The sequence below is a fragment of the Orcinus orca genome, chromosome 9, assembly GCF_937001465.1.
Source record: "Orcinus orca chromosome 9, mOrcOrc1.1, whole genome shotgun sequence".
NCBI classification, from domain to species: domain Eukaryota; kingdom Metazoa; phylum Chordata; class Mammalia; order Artiodactyla; family Delphinidae; genus Orcinus; species Orcinus orca.
The window spans coordinates 25,151,052-25,176,245 of record NC_064567.1 but is presented as its reverse complement, the minus strand read 5'-3'; the positions used below and the strand labels follow the sequence as shown (position 1 = coordinate 25,176,245).

Genomic DNA, 25,194 nt, shown 5'->3' with positions numbered 1-25,194 from the left:
AGGGATGCAATGAGCTGTCCAAGCTAACTCAGCAGAGAGAACATTTACTAACAAAATGATTGTAGAGAACCACTGACTTGATGGATGTCGGGGACGGTGTAGAATGGAGGCGCCCAGGACGAAAATGGGAGCAGATTTGAAAGTCTTTAACAGGCTCCTCTTACCCATCCTAGTGTGGTTTATTAGCATGACACAGGCTCCCTGTTTTCTCTCTCTTTAATGATACTGTTCTGTGAACCAATGAATGTTTTCATTTGGAAAATAAGAAAGCTCTGACATGTTATCTGGACTGTGGTTTCTTTAGTGATGCAAAGGGAATAAATATGCTAATTCTGTGCTTTAAGGAATGTATTGGGTAAGGCCCGTTACTTCACTGCTTTCAGTGCATACTAGGCCCAGGTGAGAAAAAGTTAGTATTACACACCTTGGAATATTTCATTTTGCAAATGTTTAGCTTAGAAAATGGAGAATTTCAGTGACACTTGGATATACTTTTAGATGGTGATTTTCAGATTACATTCTCCCAAGTTTAACTCATCATTTGTTAATTACGATACCTGAAGCAATTGACCTCAAGCTACTGCTTGATTCTTCATAAAAGAAGCAATTACTCTGAAAAGCTACCACATAAATCTTGAAATATTCACAAAAATCTTACACAAATAATATTTTCATAGAGAAATGAAAGACCGTGTTCTTCACATACACGCAAACGTACAAAAAGACATTCCTCGAGGAAATAGTAGTTTCTTGGCACACCAGGGCTTTTACAGCAGCAGTTAAATAACAGCAGCAGTGCCAACTGGAAAGAGTTTTCCCTGGCTTTAAAACTGGAACGAAACAACTCTCAACATTTGCAAAACATTCCTTTATTATTAGAAATAAATTATTTGTATAAAAAATTGCATGCGTCAACCATTGCATTTATTTTTTAGCACAACCCAGGGCTTCAATCTGGTCAGCCATTACAAGAAACAGACTCATTGTCTTATACAGGTTGAACAATGTGGGACAGGAACGGGAGTTCTCACAATCACAGAAAAATACTTACAAGAATAACATCAGACATGGTTTATTTCAACAGCATTTTTTTTTTCACAAGCTAACATTAGTTATCCTTTTGTGATTTTTTTTTTTTAACTGCTCATGAGGAAGCAATACTTTAGCTTGACACTCATTGGTTGTATTATATAAAATGGGTTTCTTCACTCCCTGTTATTGATACTTTTGGCTTGTGGCTACTTTTTGTTCCTTACAAGATTGACTATTGATTTGATTGACTGTAGTCTACAGAGATCTCCAGGAGTGAGTGTTGGTGGTGTCACGTTCATTGTTTAAGATCGCATACCACATTTCTTCATATTGTATCATTTCCCTGTTTCAGATTGAATGATTGCTGTAGCTGATATATGTCGTCTTGGTAGAGGAAGCTGTTAAGACAAATTAAGACAAATTATAGTACAGAATAATAAATTAGTTCATTAAAATGATTTTAAAATTCAAATATTGCAGTGACTTTTTATGATATGTGGTCTTTACAACCTGTTACTTATTATTTTAAGCAGTATAGTAGGATTTTAACAATTGTAGAAATAAAAATGCAGCAGAATTTTTAATCTATAAAACCACTAGTCTCATTTATAGTGTAGACATTTGGCAGAAAACTAAAAATGTGAATGCTCTGGTCTTTAATATATTTAGGTGAAATTCAATTTAAATGTGCATATTGACTAACAGATTTACGGTATAAAAAATGAAAGAACAGATGAAATTCTCTATCCTGCAAAATGAAAAAAGAATTTTTTCTTACAACCCACGTTAAAGACCTCAATTCTTTGAGTCTGATTTGATGACCAAGAAAGGGTTAGTCATAATTAGTCATGCTTTGAGAATGAATATATCTTCCATTTAAAAATAGTACTTTTAGACTCTAGAAGTGAACACAGTACAATATCAATGTGTATTGCCAACACATATTTATGGTCTGGTTTCATCCAAAGGATACAAATGGAGATGTTTAAAAAATAAATAAAGACTCAAAGAAGGAACTTATCATGAACTAAACCCATTATTGTAAGATTATTAGAAAAGTATGAACAAGAAAATATCCTAAGTCTAAATATTCTAATTCTAAATATTTCTAAGTCTAAACTTAGAAAATATTCTACGTTTAAGTATATTCATACTTAAATTTCCAGAAATACAAATCTAAATCCAAATAATTACTTTGCATTTTTGAAAGATGTGATGGAATAAATCTGTTTTAAAATTCAAAAGTGATATCTTATTTTTTTCAGTGCAACTCTGGAATGAAAAATCATAAGAAGAAAGAAGAAAAAGTGCAAAATGTATGTATTTCACTATATAAATCCAATTCAGGGTGAAACAGATTTTTAGAGAATAATTTACTTTTGAACATTGAATAAGGAAATTGTAAAGTTTCTTCTCCGAAATAATTGGCAGTTAGACTCATTCCATTGTAGTGTACATGAATACTGGTAATTGACCAGGCAAGTTCTTACCAGAGACCAGGATCAGACAAAGTCCACAGTCACTAAAATTAATACAGGGAGCCCAGGAAGTGCTAGCTGTAGAGGTTTTTGCTGTTTTTTATTTCATTGAATATTATGAGCTTCATGCCAAAAACAGGTGGGTCATATCTGCTTATCTTTCTATGTTGCTCACATTAGGTTATTATTGAGGGACAGTGGAAAGGAAGTAGATCTTAGACTTTTTTTTTTAATAGATCTTTATTGGAGTACAATTGCTTCACACTACCGTGTTAGTTTCTGTTATACACCAATAGACTTGGTTTTAAATTGCATTCTCTTCTCTACAAAATGAGTGAAAAAAAGTCACTGAACCAGGTTATGGGGCCTCAGCTTCATCACTGGTCCACAATCCACAACATTGTGTTTTTGTGAGGACAGAGGCACAGTAGATTTGTGGGGAATGGCTGTTGTCTTAGAGAGTCCATATGGAATGCTACTTTTCTATTTATGCTTCTAAAAGGTAGGGTGTCTGTTACCTTTGGTTTGGTGTGAAGTGAAACACAGTGATTTTTATGGTCTTTATTTTTTAATTTTTTATTTCTAATTTATATGATGCTCTCATATGCCTCTAAATATATTCTAAGAAAATGAAATCTGTGCTTCAACTATGCTTTTGAAAGACTTTCATATGATCTTTGTAGACAAGATGGAGAAAAATTATGAGTTAGAAAAACGACCCTTTAAAAGATTGCTCAACTTCCTGCCCTATTCAGTATATTTAACAGCAACTAAAAATGTGAGAAATATCTACCAAATTTGCAGATAGCTAGAAAGAAAAATTATGGTTGTAACAGAGGAACAAGAGCCTAAAGACCTTAACGAAGATGATATTCAGATGTTAATCTTCAAGGATCATTCCAACATCAAGATTCTAAAGCTCTTTAGAAATTATTTCATTGTTTGAACTCTTAGAAGTAACCTCCAGGGAAAAAGATGTAGAATTCTACTGAGAACTAAGACTATAATTTACAAAAAGAAAGTAATCTTAATTTGTCTGATTAGAAAAAGGATGTAAGGCTTTGGAAACATAATTTAGTCAACACTGAAACGATGTGAATGGCAGATATCTTGCAAGAATCTTCCCTTTTCTTTTTTTCTTCCAAGAAGAAAGAAAGATGGATGCTAAAATAATAGAATTTTTGAATTTTAAGTCTTATCTTTTCTATTAATCACAGACCAATCTAGATTTTGTGGGTTAGGTTCCAGACCATTGCAATACAGTGAATATCACAATAAAGCAAGTCCCATGAAATTTTTTTGTTTCTCAGTGCATATAAAAGTTATGTCTACACTATCCAGTAGTCTAAGTGTGTGATAGCATTATGTCTAAAAACACAATGTACATACGTAAATTAGACAAAAATACTTTATTGCTAAAAAATGCTAACCATCATCTGACAATGCAGGGTTGCCAGAAATGCTCACTTTTGAAAAAAATGCAGTATCTGGGAAATGCAGTAGAGTGAAGCACAGTAGAACGAGGTATGTCTGCATATTTTCACGGCAGCAGTGATACTTTTATCTTTATCCCAGAAGTGTTACAGAACAAAAGGGATCAGAGATGTACATATACGCTAATGTAATACTTCTGCTGATGAATATGCTTATGTGAAAATCAGCCTTGAATACAGCAACAATGAATTTCCTCTGCACACCACACTATGTTCATAAGCTAGAGAAAGGAGATCTACCTCCAGAAGCAGCTGTTTTCATGAATTATGCATAAATAGAGCTTAAGGAATACCGTGTTACAGCATTCGTTAATTGGGTACCGTTGATAAAATTCATATATACCAACTTTGTTTCTAACTCTCTTTCCACACTTGTATGAAACAACACTTGACCTTTTTATGTGTGAAATGTAGTATTCTGCAAATTCAGTCATTAACATGGAGTCATTTGGTCTCCCTTCTAGCTTCACATTGCTTTTATTTATTCTGTGTACCATTAGAAGCTTTCCTTAAATATGTGATCAGAATTTCTGGCATTAACAAGTCATCTTTAAGATGAAATTTCTAAGAATGATGGACTTGTAGAACTCCATAGCTATGAAAGAAAAACATTGCATGCATATCATAAATACAGTTAATTGGTCAGGAAAAAAATCCTGAATGTAGCATAGGAGCCATAATTATCAAAATCCTCCACATATTAAAAAAAGGGAGGGACTTCCCTGGCGGTCCAGTGGTTAAGACTTCGCCTTCCAATGCGGGGAGTGTGGGTTCGATCTCTGGTCGGGGAGCTAAGATCCCGCATGCCTCGGGGCCAAAAAACCAAAACATAAAACAGAAGCAATATTGTAACAAATTCGATAAAGACTTTAAAAATAATGGTCCACATCAAAAAAAAAATCTTTAAAAAAGGGGATGCTAAAAAAATAGTTTTTGAATTTTGTCTTCTTTTTTGTTACTCACAAACCAATCTATATTTTCATGGGAGCAATGATACATTTACCTTTATATAGTGGTTTATAGTTTACAAAACACTGTCCTGTACGTCATTGTCAAGTCATTGTGGTAATGGTGATTTATCAAAAGTCTGGTAGCAGAAAGTATGAGGATGCGGCAACATGGACACTGTTCCAGTGGATTAACTAGTCCTGGTTTGATTGAGAATAGGCTCCACGGGTTTTGAAAGGAGGTATTTTAAATCTGAGGAGGCAAGGTACTAGTTACAGAGAGTTGAATGGCAAAAGCTTTCCAATATTCAATTATACTTCTAGAGACATAAGACACACTTTTAGAAGAAAAATATTGCATTTAAGCTCTTCAAGTTTTTGGTAGTTTTAGAGAGTTTGTGATTTTGGAAGACTTTTTACTTTTTCCATTCAAACCACTGGTGCATTTGGTAAAGGGAACAAGCACACAAGGGGTACATTGTAGCTACTCCTTAAGTGAACAAAGGTTAACAACTGTTACCAGGAGTGGGATTGCAGAAGGATGTGTGAGGATTTCCTACTCTGTCTCTCCTGAATGTGTAAACTGTAATCACTTTATCTGAGCCTAATTTATTCAACCCAAACCACTCCTGTAAAAGATGAATAGTACAGTAAAATCCCCGAAGTACAATGTAACCTTCTTTGAGGTCATAATTGACTTTATCTTGATTCACCTTCTTAACTTTCTTTTACCTTCCAAAGGTGAGCATTCAACTCCTCCAAAATATTACAGGCTTAGCCATCATACAGCCTTCACATTTGTAATCTTTCATTCTTATTTTCAGAGAAAAGAGGGAAACGTACACATGCTATGAAATTTCCATTTCAACAGCAACAGAAAATAATAAAAGGAAAACAAAATGTATAAGACTTATTTCTATAGCATGGGATTAGTCTTTGTCAATACAGCACATTTTCCCTTCAGGGAACTAACTTATTTTTTAAAGCGGTGGAAAACGTTTATTAATTTTTTTCCTTACCACATTTCAGAGGTGAGTCCAGGATAACTGGTATTTATTTCAGTGTACATTTGGTTGTTTCCACGTGCAACCATATTATATAAGGTTTTCTGGATTGCTGCTAAAAACCAAGTACAACTATAGACTCTGGTGAGTCATACTGAGAAGTACCAGTGTTCAAAGTGTATCACTGGCCAAAAGTAGTTTATTGGCATCCTACATTAGGTTTTAACTTCCTGCACTGATGATTTCAAGGCAGAAGAAACAAATAAAATTCTGCCCTGAAATCACAAGCATTCTACACTGATGCCTTTGAGAGTAGTTACAGCACAACCTTTGCTAGGAGCCCAGATAGCCCCACCATTAGTCAATTGCTTATCTATAATCAGAGATGATTGTAACCATTTGATACCAAAACCCATCCTTATTGTGCCTCCACTTGCACTTCCTCAAGATTTCATGTTTGCAGAAGAGTGACTATGTGGGGAATGTCTGTGAAATTCTTAAAAGACTTCTTTCTCTACAAGTAACTAAATTTGATATTTACGAGCTGAAGGTCATCTTCCTAGAGGACCTGGCCAGTCATTCCAAGAAGTCTGATAGTAATTGAAGCCAATAGGTTTAATTAATCAATACTTATCTTCTAAGGATAGTTCTGCATGTGGGGCATTAGAGTAGACAGTGTTCATCTGGAACTCTTGATGCAAGGGAAGGTTTGTGAATCTAGTGAAGACTATAAGTTGTTATAATAATTAAATCAGATAAAGTCATCTCAATCTTTCCTGTATTTCATGTCAAAAGTACAGAGAGGGGCTTCCCTGGTGGTGCAGTGGTTGGGGGTCCGCCTGCCGATGCAGGGGAAACGGGTTCGTGCCCCGGTCCGGGAGGATCCCACATGCCGCGGAGCGGCTGGGCCCGTGAGCCATGGCCGCTGAGCCTGCGCGTCCGGAGCCTGTACTCCGCAACAGGAGAGGTCACAACAGTGAGGGGCCCGCGTACAGCAAAAAAAAAAAAAAAAAAAAAAAAAGTACAGAGAAAAGGAGATACAGCCTCCTGGCAGAATCCGAGAGGAAGAGGGCATTTTTGCGTAGGGTTTTATCCTTAATGCCTGTGTTATATTGAACCATATACAGAATCTCGTAATGTATAGGTTATACACACACACACACACACACACACGCATATATATATATATAATTTTTTTCACTGTATTCAGCTTTCTGGTATTTTGCAATACATAACTTCAATCTATTTGCTACTCTTCCATAGAGTCCAAGATGGACTTGAACAGCTCAGTTAACTCTGCTGGCTTAGTTTGGTACCAGTATGTTGTTATGTGCTTCTTCAGGGATGAGTATAGAGAAGATAATAGGTGAGGAAAGGAAAAGTGGAGTGGTGGCTGTAGAAGGGGTCCTGTTTTCAGGGTCATGAGGCTTTCAGAGAAGAGCTCTAATTATCTTAATATATCCAAGAAGGGAAATCAAGGGAAACCAAAGAAGGGGACCACGTTGGGGAAACAAATATAGACTATGACTTAACCTAACATGTTAGCTAACTAGTTTTCTCATTTCCCTAAATATCTGAATAACGTATCATTTATTTGTGTAAGATCTTTGGTAGCATGCTTTATAAATACTAGTTAACTATCAATTCTGTAAAGAGCGACCAGTATTGAACTGAAAAAGATTGGAGAGTAGTTCCTAAGAGCTAAAGGATAATTTTATAAATGGAGCACAGTTCCAAGCTTCAAGCTCTGTAATGCCTCAAAAGAGAGACTCGAGCGTCACACTTTGTAAAAGAGATTTCGTGTTTATGTTCATGCTCTGGAGAGGAGCCACTTGCCTTGAAATCGTTTGGTTCTAACCAAATGGTTCTAACTGCTGTGATGGTCTCATGGTGTGCGAGTACCACCAGGCCCCTGGAACCACGTAGCACAGTCCCCAAGACCAGTAGAAGAATGTTCAACGTACATCTATCAGGAAGTGTTCCCACTCTTGACCATCGGAAAGTCTACGGATGACTTACTGTTGGTTTCAAGACTCTCACAGAGTTCGCTTTTCACCTCGCCATTTGGTCTGTCATTTCCTTTTTGGATCAGTTTGCTTTGCATGGTGGCAGCTGTCACCACAGCTTTGAAGCTCCTCTTGCGTTTTTGAACATTCTGCTCTGGATGAAAAATTATAATATAAACCTTGGGCATGTAGAGCATGCCCAGAGACACCGAAGCACTTAAACTCATGGAGACAGTAAGTGTTGTAGTCTGGATGTACATCTGAAGAAGGAAAAAAACATAGAATCAATGTTGGTAAGCCTGACCTAAGATAAAGCAAATAATATAACCGTTTTCTGAGATTATTCCAGCTTCTCTGCTAACAGTGCATTAGAAGGCACTTATTAAAACTGCCCTTAATTATAGTGAAACGTTCCTTTATCCCCACCTGCAAATGTGGGTAAAGTTGTATTGTTTATGAAGCCCAATTTTTTAAAACAAGCAAAAACAAACAAGTAAGCTGATGGAGCTTAGTTTCCTCTTTAGATTATAATTAAGCATATATAAGGAAGGGAACAAAATCAGTCTAGCAAAAGACTAATATTTTATGTCACACAAACCTTATTCAGGGAGGTATCACAAGGTCAAATGTTATTCTTTCAACAGGAAACCTAACCTAGAAGGTAAATTATATATAGTGGAAATAGAGTGGGAGTGAAATAGTCCAGATCATCACTATTGCACCCCATTGCTTGGATAATGTGAGTGTTTGCATCTTCACATAATTACTTAATTCCAGCTTCCAAATTGGATACATCACAAGCATGCCATAAGGGCTTGATATTTTTTAATAGCCCTCCTAAAGGATAATTCCAGAGGGTTTCTAGATGATTGCGTCAGATCAAAATAAATGTGGGTGCTTTTAGAAAATACGTATAAGACTTCCTCCTTCCAAGACTGAAATATGCCCTTTGGGGATTGGTCCTGACATCTGCATTTTGAAAAATTCTCCCCCTGTGCTCATTCCTTATCCTTATTTCACTGAAATTGACTGCTCTGGTACTTACAAAGAGAAGTCCCTCTGGAAGATTTTTCTTCCTGCAATCTAGAGGTTAATGAACTGAAAAAGTCAAACCTAAAATCACTGCTTTAGCTCTTTTCATTATGTTATGAAAACAAACATGACAGTATTTTAATCTTTTTTCTTCCCCAATGTTATTGCGGTATAATCAAACAATAGAAATTGTATATATTTAAGGTTTTATCAAAACTTGATGTTTTGATAAACATATATTATGAAATGATCATCTCAATCTAGTTAATTAACATATCCATCACATAGTAACCATTTTCTTTCTTTCATTCTTTTATTTTATTTTATTCTTTTGTGGTGAGAATGCTTAAGATCTCTCTTCACAAATTTCAAGTAAACAATACATTATTGTTAACTGTAGTCACATATTCATCTTGCATAACTGGAAGTTTGTACCTCTTGACCAATATCTCCCCAGTTCCCCTTTCCCCTGCCCCTGGTAACCACTATTCTGCTCTCGGCTTCTATGAGTCTATTTTAGATTCCACACATAAGTAAGATCATGCAGTATTTGTCTTTCTGTATCTGACTAATTTCACTTAGTATAATGTCCTCCAGGTTCATCCATGTTGTCACAAATGGCAGGATTTCCTTCTTTTTTTTTAAAGAGTCAATAATATTCCATTGTATGAATATTTCACCTCTTTAAAAATAAAACCTTTTATCTGTTTACATTTTTCATGTCCTGAGCTGAAAATGTAATTTCTCCCAAATAACTTGGAATACTGAGGTTACAAGGTAGCCATGTTTTAAGATGATGAAGAGAGCCCTTTATCATCTCCATGATTTTTTTTTTTTTCAGGCTTCTTTTGCTCAGCATAGTGTTTTTTTTTTTTTTTTAAACATCTTTATTGGAGTATAATTGCTTTACAATGGTGTGTTAGTTTCTGCTTTACAACAAAATGAATCAGTTATATATGTACATATGTTCCCATATCTCTTCCCTCTTGCGTCTCCCTCCCTCCCACCCTCCCTATCCCACCCCTCCAGGTGATCACAAAGCACCAAGCTGATCTCCCTGTGCTATGCAGCTGCTTCCCACTAGCTATCTACCTGACGTTTGGTAGTGTATATATGTCCATGCCACTCTCTCACTTTGTCACAGCTTACCCTTCCCCCTCCCCATATCCTCATGTCCATTCTCTAGTAGGTCTGTGTCTTTATTCCTGTCTTACCCCTAGGTTCTTCATGACATTTTTTTTCCTTAAATTCCATATATATGTGTTAGCATACGGTATTTGTCTCTCTCTTTCTGACTTACTTCACTGTGTATGACAAACTCTAGGTCTATCCACCTCATTACAAATAGCTGAATTTCGTTTCTTTTTATGGCTGGGTAATATTCCATTGTATATATGTGCCACATCTTCTTTATCCATTCATCCGATGATGGACACTTAGGTTGTTTCCATCTCTGGGCTATTGTAAATAGAGCTGCAATGAACATTTTGGTACATGACTCTTTTTGAATTATGGTTTTCTCAGGGTATATGCCCAGTAGTGGGATTGCTGGGTCATATGGTAGTTCTATTTGTAGTTTGTTAAGGAACCTCCATACTGTTCTCCACAGTGGCTGTATCAATTTACATTCCCACCAACAGTGCAAGAGGGTTCCCTTTTCTCCACACCCTCTCCAGCATTTATTGTTTCTACATTAATGTCTGTTCATTCTAATGATACCTCTGAAAATGTAAAGTTGTCAGATTGCATCCAGCAATCCCCAAATTAATTGTGTCCTTTTTAATAAAGACTCGAAATATATTTACCTTCAAGAGTAAATATCTGAATCAGCCTTATGGCTTCCTTTTCCTAGGGGAGACTGTTTCTCTTAACAGATGACAAAGCCTTGAGGTGAGAAACTGTCTGAAACATGAAGAGAACTTCAGGCACTAGTAAAAAGACTGTCCTTGTCTGAAAAATCATATCCTGTGGATTACTAAGTTTACTGTTCAATTTATCTACCACTAAGGCTGTCGTTTGCTTAAGACCCTATCGTGAGTATGGGAACACCCTTCAACAAGGTGATATTTAGGATCGATTTGTTTCAAAGTTCACCTCCTCCAGGAAGTCCTCCATGATAAATCCTGATTATAATGTCCTTATTTTACTTCTAAGCACTAGTGCATTAAAAAATAAATACAATGGAGCACTTGCTAATGTATAACTATGTGATTATAACAATTTATATGAACTTTGTAATAATTCATAAAAAATGCACAACCAGGGTATAAACTTCCCTAGCATCTGTAATCTACATTTCTTCTTATATACCTCTAAGAAATCACACAATAATTACTCAGATACCACTCATTATTTTTAAGTATATGAAGATCTTCAAGAAACCCTTAATTTACACAAATCATACAGAATATGCTTTCCATAATTTTCCACTCTGTCAAATGGACATCAGGGTTGATGACATTTTAAGTAAGAAACACAAAGAGATGAGGTATGAATCCAGATTCTAGGTTGGGCTCATGTGTACCATCCTCAGTAGAGATGTGATTCAGATACGTCCCTCGGCAGAGTGATAAATTACTACATGCCATGACCTCTCAGGCTACCTGTTACGTTAAATTTGAGAGAACTAATCTACTGCAATTAAGAAGGTCCTGATAAAATGTGAATATGTGCCTTTAAACCACACGAACCTCCCTAAGCTTTGCCACGTAGTTTTAAGCAACTTATTATTATGAATACTCATAAGCTTCTTATACAATAGTTAATCCTCTTTGAATTCCTACTTATTCTCCAGCTAGCATTGCTGCAGAAAGGCTATGCAGAAAGTGGGCTGCAGAGAAAGGATGTAATGATAAGGAAAGGATAGAGCCAAAATGCAAACCACACATAAATATTCCAAAGCCACTCAAATAGGGAACCATCAGTTTTGTCCCAGTCAGACCCAGCCAAGTCACTTTAACTTAAAAAACAAAAACCAAACAAGGGCTTCACTGGTGGCGCAGTGGTTGAGAGTCCGCCTGCCGATGCAGAGGACACGGGTTCATGCCCCTGTCCGGGAAGATCCCACATGCCGTGGAGCGGCTGTGCCCGTGAGCCACGGCCGCTGAGCCTGCGCGTCCGGAGCCTGTGCTCCGCAACGGGAGAGGCCACAGCAGTGAGAGGCCCGTGTACTGCAAAAAAAAAAAAAAAAAAGAAACCCCTCCAGAGGTATAGCCATGAAATGATGGGAACATCCACATTGATTAGCTGGGTTCTTTTTATATGTCTTAACCTGTTGGTCTTGCTAAAACATATAATACTAGTCCAAATAATTCATAAATACCTTTCTAGTTTGAAAATCTTATAAATTTTATCCACTACCATAAATGTAAGTGATAATTTTCTCCCCTTATTCAGAATAATTTCTGTAATATATAGTAAACTTGATTTTGTTAAATATTAAGCATGAAGAAGATTCTGGAATGCTAGTTTCCACGTTAAATATATTACTGTAGTCTATCCTCTTAGCAAGCCAACTCAAAAGAAGATATAATAAACATAGACATTAGGATTAAACAGTACTATGCTTAGTGTTCCAAGCCCTCCATTAGACACTGTGATTGCAAATTATAGATCTTATGTGCTCTCTTACAACAGCTTCTGAAAAATTTTAATGTGGGTTTAATATATAAAAAGCATCTATACAAAAATCATACCCTAAAATCTAAAACCTTACAGTGGCCAAGGCTTTGTTACAGGACTTCAGACTGTGAGTAGACTGAGTTTTTGAACTTCCTCTTTGAATATTTAATGAAATAAAAATTTCGTATATATTATAACCTCAATGAAAGCAGTAAGAGCAAAATAAGCAAAGAAATGAAATGCCACCTACTGTCCTTCTAGAGAAGTTAATTTCTTAGCATCATGGATTACAGGATTTTCAGTATCTCCCATATTTAAGAAGAAATGGAAAGATTATATTAAAAGATTGAAAATGAGCACTCGTTTCCAAAAAACTCATGGATTTTTTTATACCTGTTGAATATTCTAATTACTTGAACCATGTAAGGAAGAAACATGTTCAAGCAGACCTGAGCTTGAATTCCAGCACCGCCACTTCAAATTCTTTTTAAAGATAAAGAAGTTTACAGAGAAATTCTGGAGTTGCCTTGTGGATGGTAAAAGGCCCTAGTCGACCCACCAGGTGACAATCTGAACTCTAATAAAACTTCCCTGGCAATTGAACAGTTGTGAGATCTTATTTTCCTCTCTGACCTTTAATTTATTACCTATGGAATGGGGGAAAATAATACTTTTCTCATAGAAGGGTTATAGGTGGAATGACATAATCTTTATAAAATGTCTCAAAGGTGCAAAACAGTAGTAGCTCAACAAAGATTATTTTCCCTACAACTTTGAATCTAAAAGGCTGCCAACAAAGCATCCTTCCAGGTATATAGAATAAGAGAGGGGCCTATGAGCCAGTTATCCAAAGTTGACAGTTTAGTGAAGAGCTGACAGCCCTGCTCTCACTATATGATGTCAAGGAAAATGCTTTTGTAATCTTACTTCAAAGTAGGCAGAATAAGATTTTGCCCAAAAGTCAACTCCCATTTGCTGATAGGGAATAGAATAGTGCACTGGTTCTCTGTATCAAAGTTACAGTTCACCAGAATGCTGTAACTATATTAGGAGGAAACTATATTAACTCCCTGTAACCAACATAAATCCACTGAGAGATGCTGACAGTGGTACTGGATATATTAATGTAACCTTCTTTTTTCCATCCTTCTTTTATGCCTCACCCTCTGCCCCTTGTCACTCCAAAATATTAGTACCTAGAGGAAGAGGAGCGTCTTTTCTATTATGTCCATTGATAGCCTGTCACTTCCTCTGCCTCCACAGCCACTGGACATTTCGAGGCTGAAGCAGTCACATGCAGTGAAGCAGACGGAAATGATCTCTGGCTAAGCCAGGGAGGAGATGGCACGATGGAGCAATATTAACATGACATCTTTTCTGGGACCTATTACAGCTTCCTCTTCATTCTCTGCAGGAGGCATTTGTGCACATCCAGGGTCTACTGAACGTAGGTCCTGGCCTGGAATCACTAAAGACTCTAGGAAGGGTAAGGAGGGAGGAGATTATATTACTCCAGGAGAAAGGTCAGTCTTTTACTTTCAACCAGCTGCCTGCACACAGAACTCCACAGATATCCAAGCTGGTGAGTTTTCAACCCCTGTGTAACCAATGTAACCTGTTAAGAAACCTAACACCCCAGACGGATTTGTGCCATGTGATAAGAAACAGATGATTTATTCCTGTCGGCCTTGCCCTGGATGGTTTCATCTCACTTTTTGCTGCAGTCAGCCAGGTCCCGTTTGTCTGCTTCACATAGTCTGACCAGTGAGAAAGCTCCGTTTACACTTAAAGCCTGCCTTTGCCTTTCTCTGCTTCTGTTATCTATTCCCTCATCTGTGTGTCCGCCAAAGTGTCACCTGCCTCCACAAATGGACCTTCTGCTTTTCAGAAGGGCTTCAGCCAATGGATTTCAAAATCTCATTAATTACTAGAAGTGATTAAAACAATTTTTTTTTTAAGATGGAGAAGTTTACAAAGAAATTCTGGAGTTGCCCTGGGGGTAGTAAAAGCCTCAAATCAACCTATCATGAAACAATCCAAGCTAATAAAACTCCCCTTGCAATGGGACACCAGAGGGGATAACACACAGCACCCCCACCAGCTCTTTGGATGAGCCTGGATACTAATGAACCATCCCAAGTCCATATCAAACATTTTATTATTGTTTCTGTTTTGTCGAGTTCAAATACCTTGCTGGCTTCTCCTCAGTCAGTTCTGAGGGGTCCTCCTCATTCTCTCTAACATCTTTACCTTGAAGTATCCCAGACCTCAGTCCTTGGATATCTATCTGCCTATCTATCTATCTATCTATCTATCTGGCCACATTACTCTCTTGATGATAACATTCAGATTTATGGCCTTAAAGCAGGACCAGCTTTCTGGGCGCACTGCCTGTACACAGGCTCCTTCACTCAGAAAGGCCTCACGCTTGGTTTAATGTTCTTCTGTCAGGGTTTTGAAATTCTCAATAATTTTTGAATAAGGAAGCCTACATTTTCATTTTTCATTGGGCCTCACAAGTTATGTAGGTAGCCCTGCCTTAAAAACTATATGCTGACTAATTCCAGGCCTCCCTCAGGAAACTCAGTTGCCTTCTGGGTAGCTCCCCTTAGATGTCTGACATATACGATCCAAAACTAACAAGCATCTGAATCCCATCTTCATTCCTAAACTTCTTCTTCCAGTGGTCTTCCTTGTCTTCAGTCCATCTTTCCCGTTGTTGGGATGAAAACAAATAGAAATTGTCCTTGACTCTTCTCTTACGCTCTATCTGTGACTGAATCCTGTTGACTCTACTTCCTAAATTTGTTCATATATGTCATTTTCCACTTCTCCCACTGGTACTGCATTGGTCCTAGCCAACATCATCTCTTATTTGTATTTTCACTATAGATGTCCTGTTGACATCTGTACGTTTCTCCTCTTCCGCTCTTATTCTCTTCTCTCTGATCATCTGATTGATTTTTAACACAGGTAGCTAGAATTTAATCCCATTATTCATAAATTGGGTTCGGTCACCCCTACCCTCAAAACTCTACAGTGACTTCACATTGATGGTGTCCCTATAATGGCCTACAAGGTCCTCTGAACTGATCTGGCTTTACTCTTTCCCTCATTCATTCTCTTCTCATCACACTGGCCTCCTGGCTAATCTTAGAAGATACCAAGCATGCTTCTGCTTTGGGGCTTTTATATTTGATGAACTGACCCTTCACTTCGTTCAGGAAGTGTTCCTTTCTGAATGGTTCTTTCTCAATGAGACCCTTTCCTAAACATGAAATTAAACATTGTACCCCCCATCCCTCCACCTGCATTTATTTCCCCAGCTTTATTTCACTCCTCAGCATCTATTTTCTAGCATAAAAGTCTATATATTTTACTAATTTATATATTGTCTCTTTCCCTTAACTAGAATAAAAATTCCATGAGTCCAGGGATTTTTACCTGTTTTGTTCACTGCTATAAACTCAACACCTAGAACATTGCCTGAATATGTGAATTTTCTGGTCTTTGAGGCAGTGTGGATCCTTACTCTTGAATTTGACATTTAAAGGAAATAACCCATGTAGTTTCAAGAGGAAAACAATAAATCAGGTTCTAAAGCTAGACAGTCTATGAAAATTTGAGGGCCCCATACCCCTTCAAATCAATACCCAGGCTGGGACAGAAACTCCTGGATAGATAAACATGATGATCATTTTCTTTGGCCTTGCTGCACGGCATGTGGGATCTTGGTTCCCAGACCAGGGATCAAACCCACACCCCCTGCAGTGGAAGCGAGGAGTCTTAACCACTGGACCAACAGGGAGTTCCCAACATGATGACCTTTTAAACTATAAATATGACAATTAAAAGTCAGTGGCCTCCACTTGGGAACATGAGAGCTCTGGGCTCTGCCCTGCATCCCTCCCCCACTTAAGAAATGTACAACTGAGGATAAGGCACTCACACTATTTATAAACGTCCATAGACTTAACTAAATGAATTTAAGGAGGCAATGTATGTAAAATATTGGCACAGCACCTGGCATACAGTAATCAGTCAACAGCAGCTATTGCTGTTATTAATTAGCCTTGATTTTACTCTCTCTGAATCCTCCTCCATTCCTCACACAGTAAAGACGTAACGGTACTGCTCTCTCAAAATCAGCCACACCTTTTTTAGCCTTTCTGATAAGGAACATGCACACATAGAACTATAGGCACAAAATATTTGTTCATAAGGAAATATATTTTATGCTTGTAGGAAACACATTCAAAATGTCATAGTCTAGTATCATTCTGGAAAAAACTCACAATCCTGAGTGTCCCTTGTGTCAGGTAGAAATTGTAGGGTTGCTGACCCATCGGCAGGTCAGAGACATTACGTTGTGTTTTCATTAGTGGAGATGGAGACGGGTTTGCTCTGATCCATTTGCTGTCTCCCTTTTGGCCCCTTTTAGCCAGGACACATGTTAGCAAAATGAAGAGTCAAACCAAAGGGCGAAGACTATGGATGCAGAACTGGGCTGGTTCACATGTGAGGTCTGAATCCTTAACCTTGGACCTATTGAGAATGGTGGAAACCAGCTTCAGAGAATAATAAAGCATACACCAATAAGTGAGCTATCAGCTCTGCTGAGGGTAGCAAAGGACAAGTGTAAGGAAGCTCAAGATCCTCTAAATATGGCAGGACAGATATTAGATTTATAATGAGTATTTATAATTAAATATACATGATATTTAATATTTGGACCAGGAAATAAATTTTCTATTAAAGCCCCATAGACATTTCTTAAAGTAGATGTTTCAAAGTAGAGCATTATTAAATAAAATGTAGTCTTTAGTTTTCAATTATCCTCCATAAGTATTATTTATAGAAACATAATAAAAACAGTGTCTCACACAATGGTGCCATGTTTTCGACCGTGACGTATGCAAATGAATATGAAACATCTGCTGTTGACTGCTTATCAGTTCCTCCTTTACGTGTTATTTTTCCTCCATGTTTCCCTCCATGGATTCCTGCTTCCATGCCACCTTTTAGCCCTTTATCATTTTTCAACAGTATGGTCAAAACTAAGAATAAGAATAATGGAGATACCTTTAATTATTATAATTTTAAAAGTATTTATTTGAACAGATACAAAATATAATAAAGAGAATAGTTACATGAAGAGACCAAATAAAAGTTAAAAATTTTTTAGAAATAAAAAAAAGGAGAAGAAACAATTATTACAAGAACAAAATTTATCTAAGAACTGTGTAATTACACACACACACACACACACACAGACGGTCCCCAACTTAGGATGGTTTGTACACACACACACACACACACACAGACGGTCCCTAACTTAGGATGGTTTGATTTGGAATTTTTTGACTTCGTGATCGTGAAAAAGTGATACTCAATAAGTAGAAGCCATCCTTCAAATTTTGAAATTTGATCTTGCCCAGGGCTAGTGTTATGTGGTGTGGACACTCTCTTGTGATGCTGGGCAATGACCTTGCCACAGCTCCGGGTCATCCACGCAATGAGGAAGGTAAACAGCCAATACACTTACAGCCATTCTGTACCCACACAACCATTCTCTGTTTCACTTTCAGTACTGTATTCAATACATTACATAAGATATTTAACACTTTATTATAAAATAGGCTTTGTGTTAGAAGATTTTGCCCAACTGTGGGCTAATGTAGGTGTTATGATGTTTGGTAGGTTAGGTGTATTAAATGCATTTTGACTTACAATATTTTCAACTTATGATGGGTTTATACGTAACCCCATAGTTAGTTGAGGAAGATCTGTATATCTATCTATCTATCTATCTATCTATCTATCTATCTATCATCTATCTATAGTTATCCTATAGTTATCACTGTCTGAAGACAGAAGGTTTGCTGGAATTTAAATTTCAGGAGACAGTTATTATGTAGGTTGTGTTATTAAAGGAAATTGGTAACATTATGGAAATAGTTTCAACCATAGTTTTCGAAAAGGTACTAAATCATTGTTCAACTGGATACTTCCTATACAACACTTTCTAAAGCCAAAAGAATTAAAGCAGTACCTCAGTGCAGGTACTTTTGTGGAGGCATAAGATGTTGTATAAATACTAATTTTTTCCTGGTGATATTACTTAATGCAGGAAGAACCAAGAGTAATGGTATTATGGGCTGAATTCTGGTCCCTCCCTCCACCCCAATTCACACGTCCAATTTCTAGCCCTTAGTACCTCAGAATGTGACTGTATTTGGACATAGGGTCTTTAAGTAGATAATTAAGTTGAAATGAGGTCTTTAGGGTGGGCTCTAATCCAATCTAACTGTTGTCCTTATAAGAAGAGGAGGTTAGGACACACAAAGTCACACCAGAAATGTGTGTACACAAAAAAAGACCCTGTGAGGACCACACAGAGGGAACGTGGACATCTAAAAGCCAATGACAGAGGCCTCAGAAGAAACCAACACTGTCAATACCTTGATGTCAGATTTCTAGTGTCCAGAACTATGAAAAGATAGATTTATGTTATTGAGGATCAGGTATCATCATTACTGCCAAACATTTTATGGACATTAACCCTTCACAGTAATCCTGTAAGTTAGGAATGGGTTCATCCTGGAGAACTTAAACAATATTTTCAGAGTCACACAACTCATGAGGATAAAGTGGAGGTTTAAACTGAAGTTTGTCTGACTTAAAAGCTCATATCTTTAGCACACACCATATGGCTCCCATAGATATACAGAGATGTGAAAGAGCAGGGTTAATATGACTTGAATCCTTACCAAGTCAGAAAATCATCCTTTTCTAATAGAGTTGGGCCAGATTTCTTAAAAATAACAGAGTCTCAATTAAAACACCTGAATTAATGTTTAATTGAGAACTCAGAGGATTTTTTTAGATTGCTGTTATCCATCAGCTACTTTCCTCATTAAAAAAAAAAAAATCCAAAAAAGAAGAAAAGAAATCTCATTGTGGATCCTGGAGAAGCTCTTTCTTAGAACTATATATTGTTGAACTTAACAGAATCATCTAGCTGGAAATACAGACTTAAAGAGATGGATAAGTTCATCTTTTTAAATGAAGATACTTAGCACCAAGTTTGCACTGGCCAGAGGAGAGGAGTACCCAACAGAACCACTGACCACCAGAAGGGACAAGGATTCCCTACATTCAGAAGACAAATTGCTGGAACATTGTTCCTGCATAGGCACTGCTCCATTTCCACAGCCATGAGAGACAGGCTATTGACAACACAGTAGGCAAGCAAACTGGGATTCACAAATACAGATGAAAAGACACCAAGAATTAGCAAATACTCAGAGAAAACTGACACTGTAAAAGAGAAGCATCAAAAAGAAGGATAAAAATCCAAGAAGATAGGTCCACTAGAGTTAGTGGAAGACGTTAGAGATAAAAATAATTATCTTCGCAAACTTTTGAAAGAAAAAGTATCAAATAAATACCATAGAAACAATTTTTTATCATTAAAATTAAAATCTCTATAGATGAAGGATTTCTCATTCTGGCTATGCTGTCATCAAACCAATTCACCCACTGAGAATAGCTATAAAAGAATCATAAATTTAAAAAACGATTGCTTGGAGGCATCAGAGAAAAATCAAAGCAGCCAGGACTCAGGAGGGCCAAGATCTTAGGACACACACACACACACACACACACACACACACACACACACTCACACTCTGATGTGAGTCAGGCATTTTTCACTGCTTTTATCCATTGGGAGTGTGCTGATTCATCGCATGGGTGTTAGAGGGCAGAAATCTTTAGACATGCTTTTCAGCAGTCTCATGGGGCTGGGAAGACAAAAAATGGAATTCAGGGTTACCAGTGCAGCCAGGACTTGAGGACCCAAGATTCCAGGGTATTACAGACAAGTGAACCTGAGATTTACACCATTTTTTTTTTTTCTTTAGACTTTGGTGTACCTTAAGTGGGAGGGAGCAACAGACTAAAAAAAATCAAACATAATCCAGATTCAGAGGCTAAAAAGTTAAGCAGTGTCATTATGCTTGGGAAACAAAATTTGGAATTTGTGTCAATTAAGGAGGATGGGTAATTATAAACACCTTGGACTTTTAGCTGATATATCTGAAGGGATATCCTCCAAGATAAATGAAATATCAAATATGGACAAACCCACAGAAAGCCTAAACCTAGTCTCAAATTATCCCAATCCTGGATTACGTCAAGGTGAAATGCCTCTGCTTTAACTGTAGACAGGTAGAAAACTGCAGCTTCTCTGGAGGAAAATGGCAACATCTATAAATCTACATTTTTAAAATGTACAATGTCAGGTATTCAATAAAAGATTACCAGCTACCAGCAAAACATGGTCCAACATAAGAACAAATTACCAAAACCAAAGGGAAAGGGAAAAAAAAAAAAAAACCCAGTATATAAGATTGTGTCACAAATGATCAAGATACTGTACTTCTCAGACAGAAGTTTACAAAAGCTTGAACATAAATGTATTGAAGAAAATACATAATAAGATAATGAATTTAACTGAGGAACTGGAATATATATATATATATATATATACACACACACACACACACACACACATACATATATATTTAAAAGTTGAAACAAAAATTATAGGGCAGAAAAATATAATAATTGAATTCAATAGATGAGTTTAACAACAGATTAGATGATGTTCAGGACATGACTAACAAATTGAAAGATCTGTAGAAAATATCCATATTGAAGCCTGGAGATAATAAAGAATTTAAAAATACAGAACAAAATTATTAGAAATATATAAAACATAATAAAAATTTTGAATATGTATGAATTTGGAGTTTCAGAAACAGAAGCAATATATAGTAGACAAAAAGAAAAAAACTTAAAGAGATACTGGCCAAGAATTTTCAAAAACTGAATGAGCATAATCTATAAAATTGCACAGAGAAAAGGTATCAGATGACCTTATTCTGTGTAGTCTTAACAAATTTCAAAGGATTGAAATAACAGAGTATGTAATCTGACTAATGTGGAAGAAGGATAGAAAGTAGAGTTAGGATAGAAATAACAAAAGTAACACGAAAAGTATCAAAGATTTGAAAATTAAACAACACAGTCCAAAATCACTTATGAGTCAAGAAGAATTGACAGTGAAAATCAGAAATTATTCTGAACTGAATAAAATGAAGTGGCAACATATTAAAAGTCATGGGGTGCAGCTAAAACAGGCTTCATCTATATTAGAAAAGAAGAAATTGTGTTATAATTATCCATCTCACAAACTAAAGAGAGAGAGAGAGAGAGAGAGATTAAATCCAAAGAATATAGAAGGAAGGAAATAATAAGGATGAAAGATAAAAGTCAATAAAATAGAAAACAAATGCAAAATAGGGAAAAATCAACAAAGCCAAAAATTCCTTGAAAAGACTGTAAAATTAACAAACTGTTCACAAGGCTGACCAAAAATAAAAGGACAAGACATGGTATAAAGTCAACAAAATATACCAGTAAACTAGTTCTGGATGTCCTTAGCAAAAAAAAAAAAAAAAAAAAAGAAAGAAAGAAAATTAAAGTATATGCTTAAAATTTAAGGGCAACCTAAAAAAATTAAAATAAGACCTAAAATTTCTGAACTATCAAAATGGAAACAAAATGAAAATTTGATCAGTTAAAAAAATGGAAAGGAAAAGAACAGAAACACGAGAGTATAGTAAATAGAAAATAAACTGGCAAATACAAACCAGTGATTTTCATGATATAAATTAAATTCCCCATTTAAAAAATACACAGGTTATCAGATTGGATTTTAAATGTGATTCTAATAAGGAGAAAGTTATATGTAAAGGCTGAAAATAAAGTAACTGGAAAAGATGTACCAGAAAAATGTAAACACAAAGAAAGATGGAATAGTAATATTATTATGGGACAAAATAGAATTTAAGATAAAATCTTAAGTTATACAAAGAACACATCTATCTATGTAGATAGATCACTAACAATACATTATCACAATGTGTGATGCAACAAATCATAAAAATACAAGAAGAAATGGACAAATTCATAATCATTATGAGGGATTTTAATTCATCTTTTCAGGTTTAAATTTAAACATACAATATAAGATTAAGGTTAAAAATAGTTTAACTCAAATAACAAAATTGCCATTTTGATTGCATTATTTTAAGACCTAATGGACTCTTCACAGAAATCGATCATGCATTAGATTACCCAAAAACAAAAATGAATACAGGGAACTTACAGGCTACATTCTTTCCCCTCAAAAGGCAATCAAATTAGAATTAAAATTAACAAATAAATAAATATTGGTTTTTATTTGGAAACTAGATAGCACCCCTATAAGCAACTTGCATTTAAAAGGAAATGACAAACTATTTACAATCATGAGAACAATACCTGTGAAAAACGGTGGATGCAACCTAAATGCTTGAAGGAAAATTTAAATCTAAAACGGCAATGTTAGGAAACAGGTAAGTCTCAAAATTAACCATGAAACTACTCAAAGTAAAAAAAAATTAAATTCAGTAGATGTAGAAGAAAGGAAATATCTGAGATAAAAGAAGAAATGAATGAGACAGAAAGCTAAAGCCAGCAGATGTAACTAACAAAACCAAGTCACATTTGGTAATATTTGATTTAGAAAAGGAGATACAACATGACTAATTAACATAGAAAGTATAAAGAGGATATAAATATAGATACAAATTAGATTTTCAAATTATAAGAGCAAATTATGTATAACTTGATGTCACTAAATCTACACATCTAGAAAAAATGCATTATTGCCCTGTAAATAGATATAAAAGGTTAGGAAAAAAAAAATACTGGATAGACTGAGAACCTTGGGGGAAAAAAATCAGAAAGGTAGTACATTATTGACAGAAGGATGGTAACCCAGCACTGAGGAAAGAGCCAGTGTTGCTTGTACTATGCGCTTGGGTGAAGTGAGAATAAGGAAAGTGCCCACCCCAGTTCCCATTGTGTTCCCACCTCTCACCTAGTGACATATGTACATCTGCACTTCTTTGGTGCTTTTGCTCTTGTTTTAGGTAGGGCCTAAGACCTTGGAAAGTTTACAGTCCCTTTCAGAATTAGAGATTCAAGTGCTCATGAGATATACTGGCAGAAACAAATTTTCTCAGGTTCAATCTCCTCTAAATCTCCCGTCATGCCTCACTGCTATTTGAAAGAAAGAACACGGCCAAGAGCCTCCTTCTCCCAAGTGCTGAAAAGGATACAGTGGTGAAGCAGGATCTCCACTCACCCCCTTTATCTGTGCACTATCTCTGGGGAGCATGAATATTTATAATGAGTGACACCTTTACTAAGATCAGCCCTAAGATAAGGTGAGTTGGGGAGGATATAAATGTAACTCTATCCGAAAGGGTGACAAATCCACATTCAACTCAGCCTCAAAGACTCATAACCCTCTCTGTGTTCCAGACCCTAATGAATAGCATCTTCTGTAACTTAGGGACCATGACTTCTCTGCCCCATCAATATTTTTACCTACTCTTGTTATGTACCTGCTTGGCAGTTCTGGACTCATCACATCACCATTTCTGAGATAATCTATATAGGGACACCTTTGTTCCCAGGACTAGTGCTTCTAGAAAATACAGATGAAGGTCAAAGTAGCCAGGTTTCTATAGATGAAAAGCCTGAGACCTAATATTGCTTTACTTTGTGCAACTGTCCGCTACCATGTCTGATATTGACACATGGGTCTTCCTGGATGCCAGCTATGTCTGAAGCTTTCAGGAGAATTAAAATTTTACCTATACGTATGTTGACTTCCCCAGGTCATCATGCCTAGCCATGGTGAAGATGCTGCCCATATCAGACCAGTGATCTGCTACAGCAGTGTACTGATCACACATATGGGCACTAGTACCCGGTTCTAGTGCCCAGTTCTGTCACATTGGAGACCCAGTTCTATGTGGTAATGAGAGCTTTCAGGAAAAGACAATTATTTCAAATAGGTTCAAGACATTGAAACACCCACCAATCACAGACTAAAGAAGTCATGGGTGTCCCAACCAGTGAAAAGCGGAACGTGCTTTCAGCAGGTCACAGCTAAGAAGTCCTTTTCTAACAGGTATAAACTCTACAAAGTGAAAGAGAGCTTGGCTGTTCTGCCATCTCACCTGAAGCTGAAAAACCTCATCCATCTTTAGCAAAGGTACATACTCTGAATGAAGCATGTAGCAGCGATTTAAGATTACCACGGCTAGGCACCTGAAGAGGCTAAATGCAGAGAGTGAAGGTGAAGAACCTCTGTACAATCCTCTATGAGAGACCAACCCAAGGTCCCTCCCACAAAGTTTGATCCGGCCCCCAGGGCCGTTTCTTGACATTCACACTATGGTCCTGGTAGTCCTGCAAATGATACAAGTTCTCAGAACAAGAGACTTATGAAGCATAGGCTAGAACCAAGAAACTTTAAAGCATATTCTAGAGCCAAGAATCAATTAGAACTCCCCAGTATCTAACTCTCCTGGGATACTGAACCCAGAGCTTATTTTAGATTTCTCTCTTTCCAAAGAGCTTAGTGCCATAATAGGCTTCAGTGATAAACTGCATGC

General features: G+C 36.6%; 1 protein-coding gene across 3 annotated transcripts in view; it reads right to left on the bottom strand.

The window, feature by feature from the left end:
* Nucleotides 1–849: 849 nt before the first annotated feature.
* The window catches only part of GRM8 (glutamate metabotropic receptor 8), a 775,007-nt gene continuing 750,662 nt past the window's right edge, over nucleotides 850–25,194 (bottom strand). For 2 of the 3 annotated variants that reach the window (XM_004265482.3, XM_049714478.1), the window contains exons 10-11: nucleotides 7,974–8,220; nucleotides 850–1,430 (exon numbers count right to left, since the gene is read on the bottom strand). In XM_004265482.3, coding sequence (XP_004265530.1) covers nucleotides 1,381–1,430; nucleotides 7,974–8,220 — 297 coding nt within the window. In that variant the 3' untranslated portion in view covers nucleotides 850–1,380. Of the gene's footprint in view, nucleotides 1,431–7,918; nucleotides 8,221–25,194 lie in introns of all 3 variants that reach the window. The other variant, XM_049714479.1, reaches the window with a different exon arrangement.